The sequence below is a fragment of the Brienomyrus brachyistius genome, chromosome 17 (assembly GCF_023856365.1).
Source record: "Brienomyrus brachyistius isolate T26 chromosome 17, BBRACH_0.4, whole genome shotgun sequence".
In the NCBI taxonomy this organism is placed as follows: Eukaryota; Metazoa; Chordata; class Actinopteri; order Osteoglossiformes; family Mormyridae; genus Brienomyrus; species Brienomyrus brachyistius.
Window position 1 is genome coordinate 18,611,917 of NC_064549.1, and position 16,764 is coordinate 18,628,680.

Sequence of the window (16,764 nt, forward strand, 5' to 3'; positions counted from 1 at the left end):
TTACTGAAAGAAGTTTCAGTCCGCTGTTTATGTTTTAGCTTATCAGCCTTGATGCCCTTCAAGTCTGACCTGGCTGTGCTGTATGCTCCTCCATCTCCTCTTCTATAAGCTGCACCCTGAGTTTTAAGAGGGTTACATGCTTCTCATATCATCCATGGCTTCTGGTTTGGAAATGCATAAAATAAATGAAGTTCCGGCCATGCTTTGTAGGCCTTGGTAACATTAGTATAAACTTAGACCAATGTTCTACTTCCTGTACTTGTGCATGTTATGTTATGATAGAATTTAGGGAGAAAAACTATAAGATCACCATGATTAATCACCCATCACAATAAAAAGACCATCAGGGTACACAGTTTCTTATTTATGTTGCCGTGCAGTTGTGGTAACACTATCTTAGCAACATTTGGAGAAATGTACGCAGCATACCATGAATTCCCTGTGTAAGTAAAAAGGCCTGCACATGAGCAGAAAATCAAGATAACAGCATCGATATTTGTTGATCATGGTTGTATTTGAGCATCAGGAGTTGTTGCTATAGAAACACAGTCCACCATCAGTCTTTTTAAGAATCCAATGTCCTGTCCTCTCAATAAACAGTGCACCCACCTAGCTTAATAGTTGTGTTTATAGTGCCACATCTCAGTCGGAATCATGTTGTAGCAGTTAATTAACTTCTTCTCTGTTGTGAGTCACAGAGGACTTAAATCCTCGACCAGGCATATACAAGGAAAATCATAGAAAGTGGAGGCTTGAAGCGTTTAGGCTCAAACACTGGCTAACTTGCCTTGTTTCTGCTTCTGCTCATCTTCTCGCCATGTGCAATACAATATTCATCCTTCCAAGCACTCTTGGAGAGGATGCCAGTCCATCAAAGGGCAGGGGAGCCCCATGGATGGGATGCCAATCCATCACAAGGCAGGAGAACCCCATGGGCGGGAAACCAGTCCATCACAGAGCACAGAGCAGGGGAACCCCATAAATCAAACGAAGGACCACATCAGAAAGGAAACTTAAAGAAACTAAATAAAATTTATCTTACTCCCTGTCACATTCTACAAAAACATTCCAGTTTGAATTCCAGTAAGCATTTTCACATAACCTTCTCTGTTTTGATCTAACCAAAAAGCAAAAAAAAAAAACAAATTGAGCATGAGCTCAGGATTAAGTTCCACACATCCAAACTTGAGGCGTGTTTTACATCTTAAGTGTCTTACACCTTAAATTATGTATATAGACACAGGCCATTAATATTGAAAATAATTACAATTAGCATGTTTCTTGATATAACAGGGAGGGTTATGGTTTGCACAGCTTTCCTAGCATAGCTCCCTGTCCTGGAAGCAAACAGCTTTTTTCATCTATCTTTATGATTTACACTTTTGCTGTTTGAAAATCGTATGGAAATATGAAAAGAGTAGAGAAATATAATGATTTCATGGTATTGTAATACAATGTGATACATGGATTTTTCAGTAGTCTGTTATATTTCAAGGGGCCAATAAAGGTCAGATCACATGAGACAAGAAGGCAAACACACTAAACATGCAGAACATCAAAAAACCACTCCAGCTGCTACATCTGACCTTATGCAGTCCATCACTGCAGTATTTCCCAACAAAGCTATACAGACATGACCTCATAGCCCTAGAGAGCCTATGTAGTTAACTAATTTATTTCAAAGAGAACAATGGTTTCCTAGGGACTGGCCTTAGTTTCTGTATCTATACCAGGTGGGTAAGTGTCTAGCACATTAAACCCTAACAGAGGCCATAAAAGCCAGAGCTAATTAATTGAAGAGGTTAATGTTTTCAGAGCAGGACAGAAAATAGGCAGCTGTAGAGTGGCTTTGGGTGTGTACGAAAGATATCTGCCTGTGTTATCATACTAGGGAAAAAAAATCTCTAGTGTCCCCTTCCAGCTGCATATCTGATGTCCTTGTCTGCATACTGTATATAGTGTCCTCCACATTAAGTAAATTAAAACTAAAACATGCATGCACAGACACCAAGACGTCAAAGAGACGTAACTGATAAAAGCACAACATCATAATTCATATGAAATGTGTGCAGTCACTCATCCTTGTAGGAGGAGGTTGGCTTCCACAAAGACACACCCCCACAGAACTGTGCTGCTGCTGGGAGAGACAAGACAGAGGCAGAGGGGAGCCATATTGGTGACTGTGGATTTGCACAGCTGCCATAGCAAGATGCTTTTTGAAATGAGTCCACGTCCCTGAGAGAGCAGGCTTGCCGTGGAGCATGATCTGTCCCACCCCCTCCTGCTTGACGTTTTCACTGCCCGCCCCCTCTCTAGCCACACAACCCCCGTCGCTGTCTGTGGTTCTGAAATATTATGTTAGCGGCTGCTGAGAGTAGAGAAACTACAGCACAAAGAGAGAGAGGGAGGGAAGGAAGGAACAAGAAAAGCAGATGAGATTTTCATACAGTGCACAGAGCTCAGTCTTTGTCTTCAGAAATGTGATTTAGAATCTCTGATTAATCCATTGCATCTCTGACAGAAATAGGTAACTGGGAAAGCAAGAGTCACTCAGGAGAGCTAGCCAGCTTACTGCTCACGAGGACAGGAGGAGGCGTCGCGTGTGATTGCTGTTCAGCATGTAGATGTCTCACGAGGGAATAACGGACATCAGGATTAACCTGGCAGGAGAGGAGAGAGAAGGCATTCGAAGCAGGATCAGCTACTCTGCTTTATCCGGTGGCTGTGCTGCTGTTTGCTTCTAGCTGCTCCATGTGCTGATGAAGTGGGAGCTGCTGCTTGAGGCAGCATTGTCCATCTCTGCATGCAAACAGGCTGTGGGGTTTGAGGTTTGAGCTGGGCTGGCACCCCAAACTGACATCCTCCCCCATTCTAGCATTAAGCAGTCTGGAAGAACACTGGAAGAGGAAAAAGTGTTCTGCCAGCTCAATGACACAAAGATGGCTGTTCTCCTCCTCACACCATTACAGACTCTCCAGGTGCAGCCTCAGCTCAGCTCTCTTCAGGATGTGCTCCTCCTCCTGAGAAGTACTGATCTGTGAAGGTGTCGTTTCTTGATTCTGATGAAGTACATTAGTTCGGTGAGTGGAGATATCAAAATCTGTCCATCAGAGCTTCAGGCCAATCAGGGATTCAGCCCAATCTGTAAGTATTTCTCTTTAGTCGCATATGTTTAATTAATTGTGCCTTTTACACAGACCTGTTTCTAAGATCGTGCAATCAAATGTAAAGCTGTACATTTTTCTATCTCCATCTTGGTATGGCCCGGTTGCCTAGAAACTATAATTTCCATTTGATTCCATTTTTTACAAGACTGACTACTAAAGATCCAATAGGAAGGCATATCTGTTATTCTGGTGTTGGTGTAAATGAGAATACAGACTGATGAAGACAGTAGGTCTAAGGCTATACAATTTAGAAATTAAATATACAAGGTTGAATCTATATATGGGAAATCGTGGCCTTACAGGGCTGTTCAGACCACCAATGAGCCATAGGGGATAAAATACATTTTCCTATTTTTTAGTTTTTTTTGCAACTCCTGGAAGTAAACAAGGGCAGACCCTGCTCCTGATGCTTATACATTCACATGCACATAGAGACAGTAATGTCCATATATTATAATGAACTACAATATGCTTAAAAACCATTACTAACTAAAGGTGAGGTGAGACTTAATTGTTTTGCATACAATGCAGCAAGTGCTGACAAGCAAGCCCACGCACACAGGTGCCTGCATAATGAGACCCATGGGTTGATGAGTGAAGAGCAGGCCGTGCTATTTGGTGTAGAAAATACCTTGGGAGAACATTTAAGATTCCACTGCGGGAGTGGCATAGAATAGAAAGATAATTAGGCTCCATATTCAGTGAATTACTTTGTTTAATATAAAAGCTTTTTAAGTGCAAATAACAATCACGGAAACATAACAGCTGTAGGTGCAAAATATTTTCATTTACATGTTAACAACTGGTGTTTTATAAAAGGGTTATGCTATGATGCCCAAACAGCATGATTTTCTTACTGTAGTAGCTGAGTGAAATATCTTATGTAGACATGTAGTGGTATGATTAAATGATTAAATTGTCCCCTGCATGATGCAACTGTTATAATGAGTAGAAGACTGTTCCTCCAATCAGAGCTCTTCATGGGCTCAGTGCATCTAACAGGATAACAGAAAATACATGCTCACACAATGCAGAGTACATACACGGTAAATTCATTCAGGATTAGCCATGAACACATGACAGAATACAGATGTGCAAATATATGCACGCAAAGATCTGTTTATCACTTAACATTTTCTGAAAAATAAGTCCTTCATTGTGATTTCTAGTTAGAATGACATTTGCACAGACATGAGGTATGATCACGCTGTCCTAATTAAGGAATTTTTTTCTTCATTCTTGCACTTATAGTCTAATTTAAGGAAAATGAATGCAGTGGAGGAAGAAGCCACTTTACATTTTTGTCAGTATGTCGAAGAAACTGGCCTGAAGGCCTATGATGATTTAGTCATCCAGAATGCATCGGACATTGCCTGTGAGAATGATCGGGTGAGGAATGAGGCAAACTCGGCCTATCTTCAGGAAAAACACGAGAAAAAAAGGAGGCAGGAGGAAGCCATTAAAAGGTAAATAGATACTCACCTTATATCTTTATCTTAACCTTTTGTATGTGAACACTAGACATTCATTGCAAGGTGCCATCCATATGCTATAAAACCCAGATAGCTGTTCTCACTGTAAAATTAGTTGATTTTTACGGCACACCTGCAGAACCATGCTGTAACGATAACTGTAAATTTCCTAGTCACATTGTTTTAGATAAGGAATTTTCAGAAGTGAATCTGAATGTAACTCAGTAACAGCTGAATGAATGAAGCCATTAATTGAAAATTAAAGTGCAAGAGAAGGATGTCATACTGGTGTCCTAAGGTTTAGATTTGGATGGCTTGATATGCTGCAAACACTCTTGAGTGCCTGTGCCACTGTTTGTCTGGGAATAAGCAAAAGGAGTATCTAATTGGAATAAAGGCAGTCTTTTTATTGTATGCTTAGCAAGCATATAGCCCTTAGTTGCTTGGCCTGGTGAATCATAAAAAAACAAGTATAGTCAGCGACTAAGAAAAATGACTGGACCGTTCATCAAGGCCATAAGTAGGTCTATGAGACTAATAACTAATTAAAATAAATTGTTATAAAGCTGAGATTAAGATTTAATTGCCATGGGGTTTGGGGTTTGAGGCAAGATGGTTTTCTGCCTGGTGACAGCTGGGGTCACTGACTGCCTATAAGATCTCAAGACTTTCATATTTGGTCCAGAATCCAGTTTGCAAGTTAGCTGCCACAGGCATGGTTGTCTGTCATGGCCACGCCCACCATGACATGATATCCTTGTGTGTTCACCCACATCAGGACTCAGTGTATTTATTCTCTGCCTGGTTGATGTGTACTTGTTTCTAATTGCGTGTTTTGAGTTTTGGTTGCTTTTGAGCTCTGTCATTAGCTATTCTCATTGTAACTTGACCTTTGAGTCCTTCTTAGCTGCTTCAGCTATGGTTGCCCAGGTACTGAGTATTGGTAGGAGTGCCTGCTGAAGAGTACAGGTCTGACATACAGAAAGCCTGGACATGTGGGTATGCACAGTCAGAATGTGTTTTATCAGTGTACTGTGCTCAGGACCTGTTTAATGAGTTCTGACTTTCTGTAACTCTTTCCTGTTGCTGTGACTTAAATAACAGTAGTGTACTTATTTTCATGTCAAGTATTAATAACAGCATCAACAACAAAAACAACAACAATAATAATAATAATACAGGCGAATATGTGATGTTTTAAAAATTTATTTTTAAGTTTCATTTACCAAATTCCAAATTGTAACCATTTATCACACATTATCTTGCAACTTTTAAAACTATTTTTGAAATTATGAAAATCAACACACAAATGTCATTTTAACTATGGTGATCCAACAACTTAAGTCCTATTCAGTATTTCTGATTGACAAAAACAAAGGCCTTGTACGAGCCTTACTAAAATTTATTGGGAGATTTAGCGGATGTTAGCAGATTTATGTGTGCGGTGTGTGACAAGAACCAAAACAAACCAATAGCCGATCAAGAAGACACCCAGTACATGATGTACAGTATCTTACATATTATGTTGCACGTACTATGTTGTACAGTATGTTTGACCTCTCTTCACGTCCAGAATATCCAAAATATTGTACATTCAGATTATGTTCTCTCTTCTGGAATGCAACCTGGATATAAGTCAATGGATACCTGTAATAAGAAATGAATGAACAGCACAATTCTCCATCAAATTAACGGAACATGTGCCTGTCTAATGCGAGAAAGATGGTGGAGAGTGCAATTTGGAGATCATGTTAAAATGAAGACTGTTGCTCATTGTGTTCCTGACATATATGAGGGGGAGAAAGCCAGCTGACCTGCTGTCAGTAGGAGGCAGGATGCTAACAGCACCATGATAGCATGTTCTGATAGGGAGCGATACTCCTCTCCCACCCACCAAAGGGTCCACAAAGTATCCAAAGTTGTTAGTTGTGTTTTAATGTGAGTGAGTGGTCCATTTGAAGCTCCTCAGGTTTATCTTGAGTTTTGTCTTCAAACACCATAATGACTGTGGTGGGTACAATGGATATTAGACTCATGGGGCAGCATGGTGGTGCAGTGGTTAGCACTGTTGCCTCACACCTCTGGGACCCGGGTTTGAGTCTCTGCCTGGGTTACATATGTGTGGAGTTTGCATGTTCTCCCCATGCTGTCGTGGGGTTTCCTCCAGGTACTCTGCTTTCCCCCCACTGTCCAAAAACATGCTGAGGCTAATTGGAGTTGCTAAATTGCCCATAGGAGTGCATGTGTGTGTGAATGGTATGTGAGTGTGCCCTGCGATGGGCTGGCCCCATTTCTTACTACAAGCATAAATTGAACTGTAATGTTGATGTCAGAAGATTCTTTCCCTGTATTTTCATGCTTAGCTTGTTATATAGCATGACTGTTAGGTTGAAGAAACTGTTATTAATCATTTTATCATTCCTGTATGATTAGCTATGAGTGTAAATATGTATATACATTATTTTGTCTTCTTCTAACCTCATACTCTAGATTATATTAATAATAGTATTTAGCTTGCACGTACCCTGAGTATGTGCTCAACAGCTGTACACTTAAGTAAAAAACTGTTCTTGTTCTCACCTCCCTATTCTGCATGACTCTTGCGCCTCCCACTGACTATAAATAAAGGAGTCAAGGGGAACCACCCTTTGTAACACATTCTGCTGTAGTTTGCATTGCAGAGAGTGTGGGTACCCTTGCAAGTAAAAACTATAAAGTGTGTTGTCTCAATAAAAGGTGGAGTTGGGGTGGAAACGCAGGGCGCTTTCCCCAACAATGACTGAAATATCATTTTGCATTTATTTACCAGACATTTTTATCCTAAGCGATGAACAACTGAGAATGTAGGGACAGCCGGTCCCTGGAGTAGTTGGGGTTAAGGGCCTTGCTCTAGATCCCAAGGGTGAATTCACTCTGCTGACCACAGGATTGCAGTCATAAACCACAGAACCACCACAGGGGGCACAGGGATGTTGTTCAGCTGTACAGTGTAGCTCATCTTTCCAGCATGCAAGACTGAACTGCAAACATGGAATTCAGTTGAAGGACAAGCAGCAACAAATCCATGTTGCTGGAGGTTATGGGTATTGATCTCACTACCTCTCGCATGATAAAGGAGCGCTATACTACTTGATCTAACCCTCCATTCAATACCAGCTAAGTAAAGAGGTTTAGCCCACCACAGTTCCTCATTCATCTGCTTTCTGGAAAGCAGGTCATTTGCTGATGCCAGAAGGTCGTCTTGTATCTCATACTCATGGGAAAACACCTTGTCACTCAATAAGTACCTCACCTCTGTATGTAGTAGTAAATAATGGTACTCAGATCCTATTTTGTGTGCTGAACAGCCATATCTATAGTGGATAGGACTTTATGGAGTGTATGAATGAATGACTGTTATATTTATATAGTGCTTTTCAAGACACCCAAAGTATCAGCTACTATGCAAACTGTCTCAACTATGGCAAACAGCCCTTTGATGTTTGATGTTCCGAGATCCTGGAAGATCGCTAACGCAGAATGTGAAGCGGGAAAACCAGGTAGCCCACCTAGCCTGGCGGGCTGACAGATTACTCTAGATTGCGATGGTCAGTAAGCACCACAAAGGAGTGGTGAGCTCCCTCGAGCCAATGCCGCCACTTCTCTAATGCTAACTTCATCGCGAAGAATTCTCTATCACCCACGTCATAGTTCCTCTCTGCTGGGATAAACTTACATGAGAAGTAGGCGCAGGGGTGGCAGCGTCCAGTGATCGGGTCCTGGATCAGGACAGCCCCAACTCCTGCCTCAGAGGCATTCACCTCGACTTCGAACGGGAGCTCCGGTCAAGGCTGGGCGAGGATTGGGGCCAAGCAGAACACTCCTTTTAGGCGTTCGAATGCCAATACTGCCTTGGGGTCCCAGTGTAGCTGGGTTGGTCGGCCCTGGGTCATCGTGATAAGAGGTACTGCTACCTGACTGAGGTTCCGAATTAACCTCTGATAGAAATTGGCGAACCCCAAGAAGCGCTGCAGCTCCTTCAGGTTCCATGGGTGGTGGTTACCTTTTGGGCATCCATAGCCACGACTGCTGGTCGAAGGACATAGCCCAGGAACTTCACACTCGTCTGGTGGAATTCACATTTCTCTCCCTTGGCATAGAGACGATGTTCGCATAGACATTGTAGTACCTACTTGACATGGTGAACATGCTCCCATTTGGTGCGAGAGTATATGAGGATGTCATCGATGTAGACTACAACGAATTTACCTAGCATGTCCCGGAAGATGTGGTTCATAAAACTTTGGAAAATGGAAGGGCTATTAGCTAATCCGTAAGGCATCACTCGATACTCATACTGCCCCCTGCTGGTGATGAAGGCGGTCTTCCACTCGTCCCCTCTTCGAATACAGATCAAATTATAGGCGCTACGCAGGTCCAATTTCATGAATATAGCCTCCCGAAGCTGTTCGAGGGACGATGGGATGAGGGGAAGTGGTTCCCTGCGCTTGACATGCATTCAAGGCACAGTAATCTACAGTACATACATTTTTTACATCACAGTAATCTGTATACATGGACGGAGCCCCCCATCCTTCTTCTTAATGAAAAAGAAACCGCCAGTTACCAGAGAGGTGGATGGCTGGATGATGCCTTGCACGATGTAGGCTTCGAGGGACTTTTCCTCCTGGAGTGACACGGGATAGAGTCTTTCCCGTGGCAAAACTGCTCCCTCAAGGAGATCGATGGTACAATTGCACTACTCATGGGGCATCCCCTGGCCCACGTCCGGGGGTGTGACATCTATACTGTATGCATATTAACACATCTTCATTCATACTATTAAAAAATAAAGTCTAGTGTCTTCTCTCAAAAACATTATCAAGTATCAGACTGTCATGCAATAAGGGACAAAGGATGTAGGAGCAGGAGATGGGGCAAACAAATGGGGTTTTATTCAGTTAAAAGATCAAAACAGAAAGGAATAGGTTCACAGTAGGGCTACCAACCTTGGTCAGCTGGCTGGATTTTTAATTAGAGACTTTTTTTTAAAGAATTTGAAGTCTACATACTCATTTACAGAGTTTTAATTCCCTGTAAATAGAGTGTTGGGTTTGCAAATCACCCCAACGCTTTTGATATAGCAAATTTTTGGTTTATAATAGAATAATATAAATTTGCCATGATATTTTTTTGTGTGAGAGTTAGAAAACGTTAGTGTAATGGCAGATGTGTGACAGTTGGCAGCCCTGGATCATGGTGGATCAAAACCAGGAGTACAGAACCCTACTATGGAATGCCTTCGGGGTCAAAACCCTCTGAATCAACATATCAAATTTATATGTCTTAAGACATTAACAATAAATGTGTTAATGTACATTTTTGATGTCTTAAGACATATAATTTTTTTTCTGAGGGAAAACCGTACATACGATCATCACAACAACAAAAAAAAAACAACTCTCCACCCGAATGCAAAACAAATACAGTGGAAATTGCATATAGTGATCACAGTTAAAATCATCATCCACTTATATGGATCAAAAAGCTTGGGGCAGAATCGTTCCTGTGCAAATACAGTTTAAATAATTTGCTTATGGTACTCAAGTAATCCAAATAGTACCAAAAATGAGCCACCGAGATGCAGTGGCAAAACATAAAGAAAAAGAAAAAAATTGCTTATTATGACCATCCAAAGTTTCTGGAGGTCATTTTGTCCTCTGTTCAGCCACCAGAGTTCAAAATGGACTGATCCACATTTGTGCAAATGGATACATCATATTTGCTTATATAACACGTTAGACATGTGTTCAAACATAGAGCTATGACATAGCCTCATCCAGTATATCCAAAACGTGGAGCCTACATAACCATAACACAGGCATATGAACAGCCCAACACAGCTCCCTCCATGTTAACATCATTTTCGATGTCTTAAGACTAGGGCTGCGCGTCGATTAAAAAATTTTAACTAATTAATCATAGTTTTCTGTATTTAATCATGATTAATTGCACAAAATTCTTAACATTTGCAAATGTAAACGTACACAATAACAATTGAATAATATATACATTTTCTGTAACATGAACCCAGGAGCATCATATTTTAGATTTTACATTTTAATGAATTAACCTGTGAAAAAACTAAAATTCTTTACTTTCACTTGTTACAAACAAGTATCAAGCTGAGTTAAAACTAAATAAGACTTCACTAAGAAGAGATGCCATTGTATCACCCGTCAAAACACAACTAAATTCGTTTCCATAAACTACTCATCTCTCATCAGATCAGTTATTGTAATTCTGAACAGTCACCATTTTACTTTTACCTTCTGTAGTTTTGCTCACAGTTAATGCAAATGACAACAGATTCTATTGTTCATCAAAAAACTACATGGTGACATCAAGGTAGTTGTCATTACTTACAGATGTCTAATAATCCCCAGATAGGCAAACGTACTGAGCTCTCTCTAACATGTTCATTTTCAGTGCCCTCTTGTTCTCATATAGAGTGACTATACTAGACGTACAGTAAAAATCCAGTTATAATAGACTTCAAGGGACCTGGCAAAACAGTCCGTTATATCCAGAGTTGCTGTATGCCCAGAACACAACTACAGGACACCATTTACTCATGCTACACCCCAGCAGACACACTTGTGGTATAGATTATTATACTGTATTGTACATGTAGTAATCCAACTTTGCCTGAGTAGATGCTTAACTATTAATAATCCCGACTACGTATCTGCGCTGGATATCATCGGCACGCCATGTGCCTGCATGTCCGTTATAGCGAAAAAAGCGGCCCTGGGCTCAAATTTGTCCATTATAAGCGAAATTCCATTATATGCGAGTCCGCAATATCCGATGCTTTTTCTGCATGTTCTTTAAGGCGCACGGCCGGGACCAACGGACCTCGTCAGTTGTAGACGATATTTCGTTATAAGCGAGTCCACTATAAAGGGATTTTACAGTAATAGTTCTTCTGGATGGCAGATTATAAGACTCAACTCAAATGACTTCTTTCAGTCCCTCGTCTTCTACTGTGTTAACAGGGCGAGTTTCTAGCTATCCATTTAGCTAAAGCCTTTATCATTAGTTTCTTTTGCCAGAGGACCGCTTCGAGTAGCACAATCAAACAAACTGGACTGACGAAGAGTGCCTGATGTCTCGGAAACTTCACTTGGGTGTTTGGCTCTCAGATGATAGGCCAGTGATGAATTACAACGATCATAACTAAATTCAGCTTTGCAAATTGAACATATTACTTTCGTTTTTTATAAAGTGCTGTCTGGTAATGTTTTAAAGTAGAACTTTCCACCTACAAGTTTCCTTGCCTCCATACCTAGAGTAAGCAAATGCTTAATAGCAAAATGTGAGCAAAAAAGTGAGCAAATTCTTGGTACGTCGCCAGAAATAACAGAAGGATAATGCATCAGTCACGTCAATTTTTTTAACGCATGAAGATGTCCAGATTAATCACAAAAATGAATGCGTTTATTTCCCTAGCACTACTTAAGATATACAGATTTGATGTGTTGATTCCGCAGGTTTTGAGCCAATGGCGTTGCATACCTTACAATTAAGATGGGCCAAAAGCAGGATCGATGTTAATACCAGGACTGGAGAGTACTTTTACACAAGGATTAATGGACAGAAACAAGAAGTAAGACAAACACGTAAGAGAATCAGAATCATGCTGACTGACAAAGTGACCTCCTTTTCCTCTCCCCCCTACATGCCACCCTGACAAGAAGCACCACTCCCTCCCACTCCTGGTTGGCCATAAAATGTGAAATCCCCGCACACGCATGCTATGGATGCTGAGAATGGCCATGATCGCAATTAATTGTTTATGCCGTTATCAAGATGACAAGAAAATTCTCGGCCTCCGTAGCATGTGTGTCATCCTCCTTGTTGGACACAGGTGTTCACCTTTTTAAAATCATACCGGTGTTCACCCTATTGGCAAGCCTGATTTAATCATATTTTAAAAACATGTTCCATACCATCATAATGTAACTGGGACACAAAATTAGACTAAAGCATAGCTAGGTATCACAGATGTTGACATACTTTTGTGTACCATAAGAGGATTTAAAAATAATAGCCATGTATGTGTATGATAGATTAGATAGCTGAATTGAAACTCAAATCATAAATCTTTATCTTGCTTTGTGTGTAGCCTAAGCATACGTAACATACCAAACTCACATAAAGGAACATGGAGCAACAGAACCAAAACAACTTTATTAAGCAAAAATTTATGTTTCTCAGTATGTATGTATGTGTGTATATATATATATATATATATACACACGCACACACACACACACGGTTGTGTGGAGCCTGTCACTTCTCCTTTTACCGACTCCGCAGGTACCCCACATTCCCGCTATCTCCAAACCTCCAGAGATTGGCCAAAAACAGTGGGAGGATTGCCCTATAATAAACATTAAACAGTCCTAGTCCTCCAGCCACAACACTAATATAAATGATATTTTAAGACATGCACCTTACGACATGAACAAAGAAATGTAGGTAGCCAACTAATTGGTGGGAAAGATTGTATATATTGACATTCAAGTGAAATGTGCAATAAATAAAGGTGTAATTTTGGAGATATGTCTCATACTGTAACAAAGATTCAGACCATTTAGATAACAAATTGATTAGCTTCTACATTTCCAGCTGATCCATTCAGGACTTCTAGAAATTGTAGAGGTTGGGGAGTGCAGGATAAGCATGGATTTGAAGGGTGAAGAGGGCTGTTCAGCAAATACAATGGCGTCGTTCTGACAGCCCCCCTTTCTGGTTATTCACTTGATTTTGTTCCCAGTTTAAACACACTAACAAACAAATTTATTTTTGTATAGCGCATTATCACAACATTACATCATCTCTAAGCACTTTACATCATCCCCACCCAAAGCCCCCAGTGAGTAAGGGACAGTGGCAAGGAAAAACTCCCAAGAAGGAAGAAACCTTGGAGTCCAACCTCCAGGGACTGGCAGGAACTAGTTGTCATGATGGTGGGAAGCAGAAACAGCACACGAAAACAATACTCTAAACTTCAAGCACATATTCCATAATGATGATGCAATAAACAATAATAAAGTAAAATGAATAAATAAAATAAGGAATCAATCTAAACATTAGCCAGCATTATGCATGCCGAAAAGCACGCTGGGATGCTGGCTTTGTTGAACCAGTTTGTCTAGTGACTGCTTTTAGGGTCTAGGCAGTTCTGGACACAACTGCTGTTGCAGTTTAGGCGATATACCCAAACCTGGTCCCAAGGGTCATAATCCTGTCCATGTCTGTCCTAATGTGTGCCATACTCCCATATCTGCCAGGCCACTGAGGCTGCCTGAGCCTCAGGCATAGACTTAGACTTGACTTCATTTATCCCCTTTGGGGAAAATTGTTGGGTCCTGCAAGCAGGTGTACAGGTATAGAGAGGATAAAAAAAATTAAAAAGGTATTTAAAAAAACAATGTCCTCAATGTCTATGCTATCCATAAAAGGTTACGATCTGTTTCCTTAAAGCAAACCTGTAAAACCTCCTTGTGGTCTTCAGACCACACTCTGATGGTTTTGGTGGTAATTGGAAGTCATTGAACCATAGGCTTGTATTTTGATACCAGCCTAACAATGCAATAGTAGGGTTTTCCAAGTGGAGGTAGAGCAGCACATCTGTGTGCTTCTTTCAGATTTGCATGAAAGAGGTCCAATGTCCTATTTTCAATTGTCTTACATGTAACAATATGATTGAAATTGCACTGAGATTTGTCAAGGGAGACATGATTAAAATAAGAGGACAGTGAAGCCACTGGGGTGTTGAATCTCCATATTTGCTGAAGGATGATATAAACAACATTGGCAATCACCTGAGAGTTCCTGTGGCAGATAGTATGGCCTCAGACTTATAGCCAGAAGTTGTGGACTGCAGATCTATTCCTTCACAGTCACATTATCACCTACTTTTGTTTTTGCTGCTTTGTTTACTCTGGCTGGTACATACAATCTGGTAACTGTGCAGTTCAATCGTGATGTCCAGCATATCTTCTTGCAGCTGATTCAATGTAACACAATAAGCGGCCCACTCAATATTCTCTCTGGATCATCATTAAGGTAGCAAGTTTGTCCATCTTATTGTGCAGTGATTTCACATTCACCTTAATCACACTAGGAAGAGAGAAGGTGCATGGTCTTACTGAGTGATAAGCAGAGCTGTCATGGTCACCTCTCCAGTAGCTTTACATTCAGGGTGTGTCCTCCTTTTTTCCCCCTTGACCTCCTTATATCCATCCATCCATACATTTTCTGTAACTGTTTCTCCTAGTCAGGGTGGGGCGGGGGGGGGGGGGGGGGGGTCTGGAGCCTATCCCATGAGACTGCAGGCGGAAAGTAGGAAACCCATCGCATGGCACATTCACACATTATTCACTCACCGAAATATAACCCCACAATGAGACAGGAAGAACATACAAACTCCACATACGTGAAGTCATGGTGAAGTCTCAAATAAAGTTCATATACAGCCATATGGTCACAGAGGAGTGAGGCAACAGTGCTAACCACTGCACCACTATGCCACCCAAGAGGCCTTACAGGTCCTTCTATTCACCCTGTCACACGCATCAGTTCCCACTCGTTTGTCCTGTATCCATCTTGAAATCTCCATAGGAATGCCTGTAGGTTTCAATCCACTGAGGACAATGAGTTATTCACCTTGTGTAAGACATCATAAAGGTGATGAAAGTAAAAATTTAAATAAAAACATAAACTAATGAAATGGTTCAAAAACAACAGGCTATACAAGAGAACTCGGGGTAATAAGATGAGTATAAAACAAAAATTTCAGGACCTGCTGGACACAACTTCCCACTCTAGTGACATTTTTTTCAATATTTTGAAAAAATTTTGCTTGAGTCATCACTAGTCACTAATGCATCACTTTGAGCCACTCGCACATATGACGTAGGTACCCCATGTCTGCTTTGCTGTGCTCTTCAGCCTTTGGGGGTGAACAGCAAGTCCACAGGCATCCTTAGTTGCCACCAAACATGAGAGCTACTGGCACCCTGCACAAATTTGACCTCTACAGAAGCTTGATGGATTCGTGGATTGCCATTCTCCAGTGCCTCAGTCCACCAAGCCACTTGTCACATGAGGAGGGCATGGTCTATTAAATAGAGCAAACACCTGCCATACAGGTAGGGATAGAACTGCCAAAGTCTTGGACCATGGCCAGGAGATCTCTGCATATCACAGTAGTTGTGCTCTGGATGGCTTAAGGGACAATTGTAATAGGATTTTATTTAGATTATTTTTTGACTTCCAATCAGGGTTATATGGTTCCATCAACGGCATATGCACTACAAGGTTATTGAAGTACAGTCAAACCTCGGAATGCAAGTAACTTGGTTTGTGAGTGTTTTGCAAGACGAGCAAAAATTTGTAATAAATTTTAACTTGATAAACGAGCAAGGTCTTGCACTACGAGTATTATGTATACGCTTTGTCTGCCTAGTGTCACGTAATCACAAGTGAGCCAATGGTTCGTCTCTCTCTCTCTCTCTCTCTCTCTCTCTCTCGCCCGCCACGGGATTGTGGGTAATCATCTCCCATGCTCTCAGTCGGCGTGCCTCACTCGTATAGTCAAAGTTTAGTATAAGAGCACCACCAGAATAAGGGTGTAGCAGTGCGAGCGATGAATATGATTAACAACTATGAAATGTCCACATTTCCACGAAATTGAAAATGAGGCAAAAGTGGCTGTCATTGGATTGGTTCTTTGTTAATGTTGCACAAAAATAAAAAGATTCCAGTGAGCCAACAGATAGCAGTGATTCCGTAAGTTATAGTGAAAGTCGTCCTACAAAAAAACCCACCTCTTCTCCTCTCTCTCATCTCCTTCTCATCATCCACGATTCTTTTCAAAGGTAAAGTGCAGGTTAATTTGTTTTATGTATTTTTATTTTATATTTTGTATTAATCATTTTTCTCCTGCTGTCTTCTATTGGAAGATGGGAGGTGTAGCAGCCATCTCAGATCTTCCATTGCCAGATCTATTCCACTATCACTGTCTACCATATTGCACTTCACTGACAGCCATGTTGAGAGCTAGAGTACATATC

The 16,764-nt window shown here is 41.0% G+C and overlaps 1 protein-coding gene across 2 annotated transcripts in view; it reads left to right on the plus strand.

Annotated features, from left to right (window-relative positions):
- Positions 1-2,345: 2,345 nt before the first annotated feature.
- Positions 2,346-16,764, plus strand: part of nyap2a (neuronal tyrosine-phosphorylated phosphoinositide-3-kinase adaptor 2a) — a 35,454-nt gene continuing 21,035 nt past the window's right edge. For both annotated transcript variants that reach the window (XM_048982378.1, XM_048982379.1), the window contains exons 1-2: positions 2,346-3,144; positions 4,419-4,633. In XM_048982378.1, coding sequence (XP_048838335.1) covers positions 4,434-4,633 — 200 coding nt within the window. In that variant the 5' untranslated portion in view covers positions 2,346-3,144; positions 4,419-4,433. The remainder of the gene's footprint in view (positions 3,145-4,418; positions 4,634-16,764) is intronic.